The sequence below is a fragment of the Magnolia sinica genome, chromosome 10 (assembly GCF_029962835.1).
Source record: "Magnolia sinica isolate HGM2019 chromosome 10, MsV1, whole genome shotgun sequence".
Classification (NCBI taxonomy): domain Eukaryota; kingdom Viridiplantae; phylum Streptophyta; class Magnoliopsida; order Magnoliales; family Magnoliaceae; genus Magnolia; species Magnolia sinica.
The window spans coordinates 12,980,155-12,990,979 of NC_080582.1; the positions used below are offsets into that span (position 1 = coordinate 12,980,155).

At 40.8% G+C, this 10,825-nt stretch overlaps 2 protein-coding genes and 1 long non-coding RNA gene across 3 annotated transcripts; all 3 read right to left on the bottom strand.

Annotated features, from left to right (window-relative positions):
• Positions 1-495: 495 nt before the first annotated feature.
• On the bottom strand, positions 496-6,885 carry LOC131258010 (putative pentatricopeptide repeat-containing protein At5g37570). The gene is made up of 2 exons (XM_058259032.1): positions 4,989-6,885; positions 496-824 (listed from the first exon to the last, which is right to left on the bottom strand). The coding sequence occupies exon 1, from the start codon at positions 6,689-6,691 to the stop codon at positions 5,033-5,035; it is 1,659 nt and encodes a 552-aa protein (XP_058115015.1). The 5' UTR covers positions 6,692-6,885; the 3' UTR covers positions 496-824; positions 4,989-5,032.
• LOC131258011 (F-box/FBD/LRR-repeat protein At1g13570-like) lies at positions 835-3,396 on the bottom strand. The gene is made up of 2 exons (XM_058259033.1): positions 3,231-3,396; positions 835-2,225 (listed from the first exon to the last, which is right to left on the bottom strand). The coding sequence occupies exons 1-2, from the start codon at positions 3,366-3,368 to the stop codon at positions 1,923-1,925; spliced, it is 441 nt and encodes a 146-aa protein (XP_058115016.1). The 5' UTR covers positions 3,369-3,396; the 3' UTR covers positions 835-1,922.
• Positions 3,746-10,612, bottom strand: LOC131258012 (uncharacterized). Its single transcript, XR_009177767.1, has 2 exons — positions 10,504-10,612; positions 3,746-4,056 (listed from the first exon to the last, which is right to left on the bottom strand). It is a non-coding gene; the product is annotated as an uncharacterized LOC131258012 (long non-coding RNA).
• Between the last annotated feature and the right edge of the window lie 213 nt (positions 10,613-10,825).

Sequence of the window (10,825 nt, forward strand, 5' to 3'; positions counted from 1 at the left end):
TTTGACACCAGCTAGTTGGCTAGTGTTGAGCTCACTAGCCAAATTAACCTCATCCTTACCATACCTTATCTTCTAAAAAAGTAGAAACCAAGATAAGCTATTTGAGTTACAAGTATTAAGCAGCTTATGTAAAATAACTTGCAATCTCCTTAGAAGGAAGGTGCTTATTGTCTAAATAAGCCCACAATGAAGGGTCCACAACTTCTCCAAAATATTAAAACATGCATCATCCAACCAAAAAAAAAAAAAAAAAGAAGAAAGAAGATTGAAGAAGTGACTTGCAGGATATGTGCTAACACAGCAAACGTGTGCCATATGCAAGCCACTCATTAGGAGGGGCCACTGTGTCCGGCTGGTCCACTCATCTGCCAGTCCTGAAACGTTCACATTGGGTTGCATCTATCAGATGGCCACAACGAAATTGCATGCGTGCACCCAATGATGAATGGTCCACATCCAAGGTTGAACCGCATGGCCACAATGAAATTGCATGCGTTCTCTCAAAAACAAACAAAAAGAGAAATATACTAACTGCTTCCATTGAGGCCCTAGATGATCTTGGCTTGTGGTGAAGCTCTTCGAAATCCCAACAAATCTCTACAAATCCTCAATTGCTCATGAACTACCATTGCCTGAATCTTAATATTCATCTTCTCAAGCACTGGTGCAATCGTGAGTACAAGCTCTACAAAACGCAGTTCGTTTTTGCTGCCAATGATGTTTGTTATAGTCACAATCCGGAGGTTTGCCAACAAGCCGTCGAAACCTTCTTGCACTTCCCAAAAGCTCTCATGGGGTACATTAGTAGTATTGGCTGAGTAGGCCTTGAAATGTCCACCAAATCACAAACAAGTTTGTTAGACCATGCAGACACTCAAATAGTGATTGCCATGGATAGAGTTGTACACAAGTCGAACCGAGTCGAGCTTGGCCCAGCTCAGCTCGGCTCGGCCAGCAGGCTATGCCAGCTTGAATTTGGTTCGGCTTGGTCCTCAAGCCTGACTTAGCAGCTCAGCTCAGCTTGAGCCAACTTCAAGCTCGAGCTCGATATTTCAAGTCGAATTCAAGTTCAAGCCTGTGAGCTGAGTTCGAGTTTAGGTTTTATAGTTTTTAATATATATAATATATAATATATATTATAGTACAAATAATATACAATTTATTTAAGTATATAAATATATACAAAATATTTATATTAAGTGAACCCGATCCAAGTTGAACTGATTCAAACTGAATCAAGTTCGAATCAAGTTCTGAGCCGAGTCGAGTCGAGTTAAGCGTAACTTGGACTCGGCTTGAAATTTTTTCGAGCTTAAAAAATTAGCTTGACTTGGCTCAAAATTTTTTCGAACTTAAAAAAATCAGCTTGAATCATCTCGAAATTTTTTCGAGCTTAAAAAATCAGCTTGACTCGGCTCGATCCTAGTTTCAAGCTGAGTCAAGTTGAGCAAGTTAACTGAGCTAACTCGGTTTGTGTACAGCTCTAGCCATGGACATGTAAAATGCAGGAAGACAACTCTCGGTTGTGCATGTAGCATACCGTGTGCAAGATCAGGGACGTCAATGAGGTGTGGCCCCCCAACGGATATCTCAGATCTTGCAAATGTGTGCCAAGTACGGACATGTGCTAATTGCCCACAAACTGCCTTGGCATTTCTCATCACATTCATTCATATTTCAAACCATAGTGAAAAGAGGTGAGCCGTCTATCAGATGTGGTATTGGGCAGAAGTGGGGTCCGTGCTGAACACCATCCAACCCATCTATCAGATGCATCACCTCAAGTAGCTCCAAGAGCCCAAAACTCAGATGAGCCATAGAAATGGGAACAAGGTAGAGATGCACACCCTTCATTTTCGCTAGGGCCCCACCTGAGTTGTGAAACAGTCTGATATTTTGCCTGACAATTCATCCAGTCCACATCATGAAGGGTTGCAACGACTTATATTATATACACACAACACAGTGGGCCCCGAATGCAAATCAACGGTGGATGTCCACTCTAACTTGTTCCCTGTGTTGTTGCCTGATGCCTCTATGAAAAATAGTTGAAAGAGAAAGGAACTCATGTGGATGTTGAGTTCATGCAAATTAGTAGAGCTTCTAAATAAGCAAAAAGCCACCAATAAATCATCCACATTTTGGAAATTTATGCTCAATAACAGATTCTTCAGACAATAATACGTAGTTGGAAGCCTCTCTGGTACATCACCTGCAGCTAAAAACTACAATCCAATTCACACACACAAAAAAAAAAAAAAGTTAGTTTGCAAATAGTCAATTTGCGATGAAATTGAGATAAGCTTTTTAAAACCTGGGCTGAACCAGATGGGACTGCACCTGGCCACCAAAACCATAGTTCTAAAACTCAGCAACTATGACTCAGAACTTGAATTCAAGCCGAGTCGCAACGAAACCGCTCGATGACTTGGTTGATGTGACTCAGCACGACTTGAACTGAGTCACTCACTGTTTTTTTTTTTTTTTTTTTTCCAGGATAAAAAGGAGAAAGTGCTGTGTGGGATTCAAACCCAACCTGCCTTAAAAAGGCCACAGACTCTACCTACAAGCCAAGCATTTCTAATTATGACCATTTATGTCAATCTTTATAGCAATCGAGTAGAGGGAAGAGCTTATCGATGCACACAAATCTAATTTGGAGAGCTAAGATCATGATTACAGCTGAATACCTATTCAGTGGGATCCCCTACCCAAACAGAACCTAAACAAATATGGAAGCGCTGTTTGGCACACATCTCTTAAGAATTTATATTTAGTAGTTCCAAAAATAAGTAGCTTTCATGGGGAAAGTATAGCTTATGCTTATGCAAAACTAGTTCAGAATTTCTTTTTGGAAATCAATATTTTTTTATTTTTTATTTTGAAAACCTGTTTCTTGAGATGCCTACAAAATGACAAACAGTGGGCTAAGATGCGGCCACAAGGAGGGCCCCACATGGAGAGTTGCTGGGTCTATCAACATCACAACTGTTAAACCACAAGAGACTGTATTGTCCTAACTGCAACTTGTTTATTTTACTGAGAATAATAGGAATATATAGAAAAGGTTAGAGATTTGTAGAGATCTCAACAGATATACATGAATCTATCTAGGTAGCTATCTATAGTAAGTATTCTGTACTCTAACATCTCCCTTAAACTCAAGGTATTCTCAAAAGAGTAATTTGAGTTTGAAAAGGAATAATATATTCAAAAGCCATTTTATTTACCTGTAGAAGAAAACCATCGAGATTGAGCCGCTTAACACCATGTAGACATCCAAGAATCTTGATCAGATTGGACTCCTTGCTTTTCTTGAAATTGTATGGTAAGCTCATTTGTATGCATGCAAATGCTACAAGCGGCATATTTTCGAAGTAGAGATCGGATATTCAAGTACAGTAGCTTGGGGTCTTGAATTTTAAGACGAGTGGGACCGTCGAAGTCCCTCAGTGTCAATGCCTCAAGAAAAGGGAATTTGGAAATCAAATCTTCAAATGAGTTGTCAATGGTAACATCTCGAAGATGAAGGGTCTTAAGACAATGTAAGCCTTCCAACTTGCTAGGTGGTTTGAAGATACGATAAGATATCTGAAGATGAATAAGGCTTTTGCAGCAGAATAGACAAGAAGGCACCTTATAGCGCCCGGCCTGCTCGGTCTGCAGAAGATTGAGCGTGAATCTCTTCACGCCATTATCCGATAGGAGAAGTATCCATCGATCCATGGCGGGACAGTTTTTTAAGTACGTAATTCTGGCACTTGAACTCCTGAATTGGGCCTCTATGTACTAAGAGAACTTGATCAACAGCATTCACAGGCTTAAGCTCATTGCAGTCTGGTGGGAAACTTCGCTGGTCAAATGTAAGTTGTGGGATTGTGACCCACCTGTATCTCCAATCACAAGATAAGATGCTCATCCTCACTGCATCTCTCAAAGGCAAGCACATGAGGATGATATCAATGACATTTGGTGGGAAGTGGGTGATCATATCCGAGTTTTGAAATTGGACTTGGTCAATCTCCATCTCGTGGTGAGGATTTGATGCTTCCATGCCTGTCGCACAATGCAAGCAAATATATATATATATATATATATATATATATATATATATATATATATATATATATATATATATATATATATATATATATATATATATATATATATATATAATTTTATTTTTATTTTTTTTACTTAAATCACATTGCTAACCACCTGGTATTAATTCTAGCCCAGTAAAAGCTTTCCAAAAAGATAAGACACATGAATTTTCCGCATCCTAAATGCAGCCATCAACACCAATTGAGCATCAAAGGAACCTCGTGCTCCACACCGCTACATAGAAAAGCAACCAGATCCAAAATTGTCACAACAGTAATTAGGTGGAAAGTCAAAACTTGTGACTTAAAAATGACATTCTGCAGTATCAAAATCCAGCCCGCATAAGTTACAACACTCATTGTTCCTCTTGACAGTTCCAACATTCATGCCATCAATGTCCCAAGATTGCCCACACACAGATTAGTTCTCAAGGAACATCCAGATCGTTGTACTAAAATTTCCAGGCCATGGGTTCAAGTCTTCTCAAACTGGATGTATAACACTCAACATCAGTTGCTGTCCAATCTTATCAACTACAACTTTTTGTATGTACTGCCATCTAGTGGGTCAAAATGCAGATGGCTAGAGCCGAAAGGTCACAATGATTAGGCAGTTCTGATCATTTGATCATGAGTTCGTCCCTTAGATGCGGATGATCATCACTCATTGTTTTGGCTCTACTTCAAGTTAACCATCCATTCCCAACCAGTGATAGGATAGCTACCATATTCATTTCTGACCGCTTTCTTGCGTTTTTGGGTGATGCCCTAATCACCTGATGCCCAACAAAGAAAAGAATAGCTCGATTTGAAGAGAATCTCATCAATGGCAGCTTTGCAAGTAACTACTGATGGAAGAAGAATGTCCCAAGAAAGTCAAGTTACCGTTGATGGAAGAAGAATATTCCAAGAAAGTGTCAGCAGATGAGCTAAATCCAACTGCAACCAGGTATCTTTTTGACCCCCCTCTCTCTCATCCTGGTTCTCACCTCTGAAACGTCTGACCACCTGTTTGCAGCCGCATAAATGTTTGACAAAAGCACATAATTACCTGCATTGTGCGGTTCAACCTCAAAAAGGCGACCTGCAACAATCTCACCAAGCTCAATCTCACAATGCAACCCACAAGCTCTAAGCAATGCACCCCAAGCACCAGCATGTGGCTCTATGGGCATCGATTTTATAAGTTCGTAGGCTTCTCTCAAGCGCCCCGCTCGACCAAGAAGATCAACCATACAAGCATAGTGATCTGGTGAAGGAAGTATGCCATATTCCTTCATTGATTTGAAATATTGACACCCCTCTTCAACAAGACCTGCATGGCTACAGGCAGCCAAGATGACTGTGAAGGCCACATTGTCAGGTATCAGTCCTTCCCCTAGCATCCGTTGGAAGAGCCTGACTGCCTCAGCTCCACATCCATGGATTGATAAGCCTTGTATCACTGAACAATATGAAATCATATCTCTCTTCGGCATCGTCTCAAACAACTGCAATGCTCTCTCCATGTTACCACATTTTGCATTCATGTCTATAAGAGCTGCAGTGACGTGAGCCTGTTTGAGATCAATTGCACCTCGGGTGATGAAGGAATCAACCCATTTAGCCAGCTCCAAGCTACCAACTTGTGAGCATGCCGACATCAAGCTGACCATGATGCGCTCGTCGGGTTTTACATTTTTGTTGCGCATTTCAATGAAGAGCTTCAGTGCTTCATCTGGCTGACCATTCTGCGCATAACCGGATATCAAAGCTGACCATGAAACTATATCTCTCTCTATAGACTGCTCGAACAGATACCTTGCAGAGGCAATGTCCCCAGCCTTCGCATACCCATCAATCAACGATGTGTACGAAATGACATTCCTCTTCGGCATTTCATCAAATAGCCGCCGGGCAGTCTTCAAATCCCCATGCTTTGCATACCCATCAACCATAGCATTCCACGAAGCAACATTCCTATTCGGCATCTCATCAAAAAGCTTCCGTGCAGCCCCAACATCACCAGAACAAACATACCCAAAAATCAATGCGGTCCAAGAAACCACATTCCTCTCGGACATTTCATCGAACACTTTACGCGCACACCCAATCTCCATACATTTCCCATAAAAATCAACCAAACCCGTGCGAACATACAAATCCGCATGGACCCCACATCTCACAACAGCGCAATGAATAGCCTTGCCTTCCCGGACCGCCAATTCATTCGAGCAGGCCTTGAGCAGCGAAGGGAAGGTGAAGCGGTCAGGAGGGGTATCCGACCGCTTCATACGCTTAAAAAGCAAGATGGTATTGTGAAGAATCGAATTATCGCAGAACCCTTTAATGATGGAATTCCAAAGGTAGATGTTGGGGCGGGCGACGCGGTCGAAGACGGCAGTAGCGTAACGGGTTCCGGAGAAGGAGTTGCAGAGGCAGACGAAGCGGGTGATTAGGAAGTTGTCTTGCTCGGCGCCCCTTAGGATGATGTGGGCGTGTATCTGTTCGAGGTTTCGGACGGTCTTACAGGCGTTGAATAGGGTGGAGATGGAGAGAGTCGTGTCGGTGGGTTGGAAGCGTATCGGGGATTTACAGACAAGGCTCATAGGGCGGGAGCAGAAGAGGGTATGACATTGCTGGATGGTTTTCTTCTGTGAGCTTTGCTTGAATTCATCTGGGCGTATGGGTATTTGGTACGTCGGGTCATCTTTCGCTGATCCAAGCCGTTTATACGATGGGTCTCACCTCGAATCATCATCTGCGTTGTCTAAATTGACTGGGGTCAGGAGCGCGGATTGCGTCCTACCCCCGCCCGTCTCCAGCTGGGAACGGGCAGAGCTTTGTATATATAAGTAGCTTTCATGTGATGTATGGGTTTTATCCACACCGTCCATCCATTTTTCCTTATCATTTCAGGGCATTATGCCAAAACTGAGATAGATCCAAATCTCAAGTGGACCACACCACAGGAAGCAACTGTGATAAAGATTCTCACCGTTAATTTTTTTTAAAGGCCCACTGTGATGTTTATTTGACATCCAACCTGTAGATTAGGTCATACAGACATGGATGATGACAAAAATTAATAATATCAGCTTGATTCAAAACTTTGATAGCTCTAGGAAGTTTTTATTGGTGAGAGTTCAATCAACACTGTGTGGCCCACTTGAGATTTTGGTCTACCTCAGTTTTGGGTCTATAGCATAAAATTATTTTTAAAAATGTATGGAAGGCATGGATGAGACACATATATCATGTTGAGGTCCACAAAGCACCGACAGGAGAGTAGCCAATCTATTTAAAAGTTATCCGGCGGAATCGTACACGGATTTCATGGAAGAGTGGTGGTCAGCGCGCTGGAAACTAGGTAGGGCCCACCGTCACGTTTTTAAGAAATCCATCCCATCCATCCATTTTGCAGATCATTCTAATACTTGAGCGAAAAATTGAATAGATCCAAAGATTCAAGTGAGCTGCACTAAAAGAAGATGTGGGTAGAGAAATTCCTACCGTTGAAACGGTTTGACAATGATGTTTTCACACCATCACCGTTCATAACATCATTCGTACCAGGATGAACTGAGAACGCAAATATTAGCCCGATTTAAAACGGTTGCACCATGAATGTTTAACGGGTAGTCACTGAATATATATTGTTTCCTCTTACACGGACCACTTTAGTTTCCGGACATACCTCATTTTTGATCGCATGTCCTAAAGTAATTTCTTAAAACGGATGAGCAGTGTGTATTTATCACTGATATCTTGGTGGGACCCACCTAGCATCCGGAAGAACTTCTTATAAAAGACTTCGTCTCGTCCTTAAGAGAATTAGAGAATTGGGAGAAGAGGCGTAAGATGAAAATTTACTCTCTCAAACGCGCGTGTGAGAGTGCCTTCATCTACACGTGAGTGTCACACATGTGTAGTCTTCTTTAAAATTTCCTAGATATGCCTTTTCTTTTCCTTATCTATATATATATATATATATATATATATATATATATATATATATATATATATATATATATATATATATATATAGCTCACCTACAGACCTACGCGTGTGCGCACCTTTGCAAATGTGTCATGTGTGTCTAATCCGAACGGTCCATGTGATGCGGAATCCCATGAAACCACAGGGTACAAAATTTCACCCTGATCTAAATTTCTAGTGGGTCATAACAAAGAGAAATTAAAATCAAGGGAGGAAACTGTTTTCATTTTTCATGGCCCACCAAAGTTTTAGATCAGAGTAAAAATTAGGTTCAGGGGGTTTCATGAGATGCTGCTTCGACCGTTCAAATTTTGAAGTCTCATCACGTATGATGAGTCCTCAAAAAAGTTCACACGAGTTCCGTGCGAATTGGTGAACAGCTTAGCATTCATATATATATATATATATATATATATATATATATAGAGAGAGAGAGAGAGAGAGAGAGAGAGAGAGAGAGAGAGAGAGAGAGAGAGAGTAACAGTCTCCTGCGCACAGTACCGCAAGAAGTTTGTATGCGAGCCTTCATGTAAGCCGTAAGATGAGGAGAACAGCTGTGATTCAGCTGCATTGATGGAGAGAGTCTTAAATTTATTTATTTTTTTAAAAAAAGACTCTCTCCTACCCTCATAGAGAGACTCTTAAAATTGCAAATGGATTTCCCGCAAAAGCCTTTCGCGATCTTGTACAAGGATTTTGTGTGGGGCCCACTATGATGTTTGTGAGAAAACCACTCTGTCCATCCATTTTTGGAAATCATTTTAGGACTTTCTAACAAAAACAAGGTGTATCTAAAACTTAAATGGGCCACACGAAAGGAAACAGTGGGGATTTAGTGACCATCGTTGAAACATTCATATGGCTACAAAAGTTTTTTTTTTTTATCGGTTTAAGTTTCCAGTGTTTTCATTTCATCTAAGTGAAAATGATCTTAAAAACGGTTTGGATGAAATATAAACATTAAGGTGGAGCCCAAGAAGGTTTCAACATTAAGCATTCCTTTCCCAACTGTTTCATCTAGTATGGCCCACTTGAATTTTGGATGCTCCTCATTTTTGGTATAATGTCCTAAAATGATATCTAAAAACTAATAGACTAGTTGGATTTCACACAAACATCAAAGTGGACCCCACATAAAATCCTTGCGCAGGATCTCTATGCAAAAGGCTTTTACGGAAAATTCACTTACAATTCCAAGAGTCTCTCCATGAGGGTAGGAGAGTCTTTTTTTTTTTTAGACTCTCTCTCTCTCAATGCAGCTAAATCTCAGCTGTTGTCCTCATCTTACGACTTACATAAAGGCTCGCATACAAACTCCTTGTGGCACTGAGTGTGTGTAGGAGACTATATATATATATATATATATATATATATATATATATATATATATATATATATATATATATATATATATATATATATATATATATATATAAGGTTAAAATAAATTTTTTTAATTCAATTAATTATAATTTCTACCAGAATCGTGCTTTTTGCCGCTCTCAAATCCTTCCTTTTCCAAGTCTCATTGAAATCCGATCGAGTTGAGTTGACTCGAGCCAGTTAACTCGACTTTGTGGAGTTTTAAACTATCAATCATAGAGACTTCCTCCAAGGGGGATGATAATTTAGGACTATCCACCTATTGGCCATCATAGTTTTCCTCAGATTTCCCTACTTGGGCCATCCACGGTGGGGCCCACTTTGATGGAGAGGCTTGATTCACCACCCCTAGCCCGAGTACGATCAAAGAGACTCTATCAGGATAGGATATAATCAAATCTATCATACGATGCAAGCATGATGAACAGCTTGGATGCCATGCACATATCCCTATGGGCCCCACCCTATAGGTGCTTGTAGAGAAAATTAAACAATCGTAACCATTCGAATTCACTGAACTGAATTTGGACCATCACCATCTCCCTTGTACCTCTCCATTTGACGGTTCAGATCATCTGACAACTCTGAACTCTTCGGATATGTGCAATCTACAACGAGGCCCACAGGGGTATACTCACCCCATAATCCTCAATACGAAGGTTTATGTTCGATCGTTTAAAAACTCGATTTGACCAAAAATGAGTCGACTCGGATGAAAAACTCGGTTCTACCAAGTTCTTTAGCAATATGTAGTTGACTAGTCGAGTATCAGGAAAACTCGATCGAGTCGACTTGGAATGATTCACCCGAGTCTATCATCTCCTTCTACTTTTTCTTCAACACCCAAACAACAACAATAGAAAAGAAAAAATGGAAAAAAAAAGGCTGCAAAGAGTGGGGCCCACCTGAAGTAAAGCTTAGATCTCCAAAATCTCCAAAAGTGTGTTGCAGACACTTGAGGTCTTCTTCTTCCTCTCTCTCTCTCCACTGGAGCCAGACTCCTTTTATAAGAAAATGCAGGAAAAGAGTGGGGTCCACCTAAAATAAAGCTTGGATCTCCAAACGTGTGTCACAGCAACACTGAGGTTTTCTTCTTCTTCTTCTTCTTCTTCTTCTTCTCTCTCTCTCTCTCTCTCTCTCTCTCTCTCTCTCTCTCCGCTAGAGCCACCGGACTCCCTTCTTTTATAAGAAAATGCAGGAAATGAAAAGAGTGGGGCCCACCTAAAGTAGAGCTTGGATTTCCAAATGTGTGTCACAACAACATTGAGTTCTTCTTCCTCTCTCTCTCTCTCTCTCTCTCTCTCTCTTTCTCTCTCTCTCTCTAGAGTTGAATCCCTTCTTTTATAAGAAAATGCAGGAA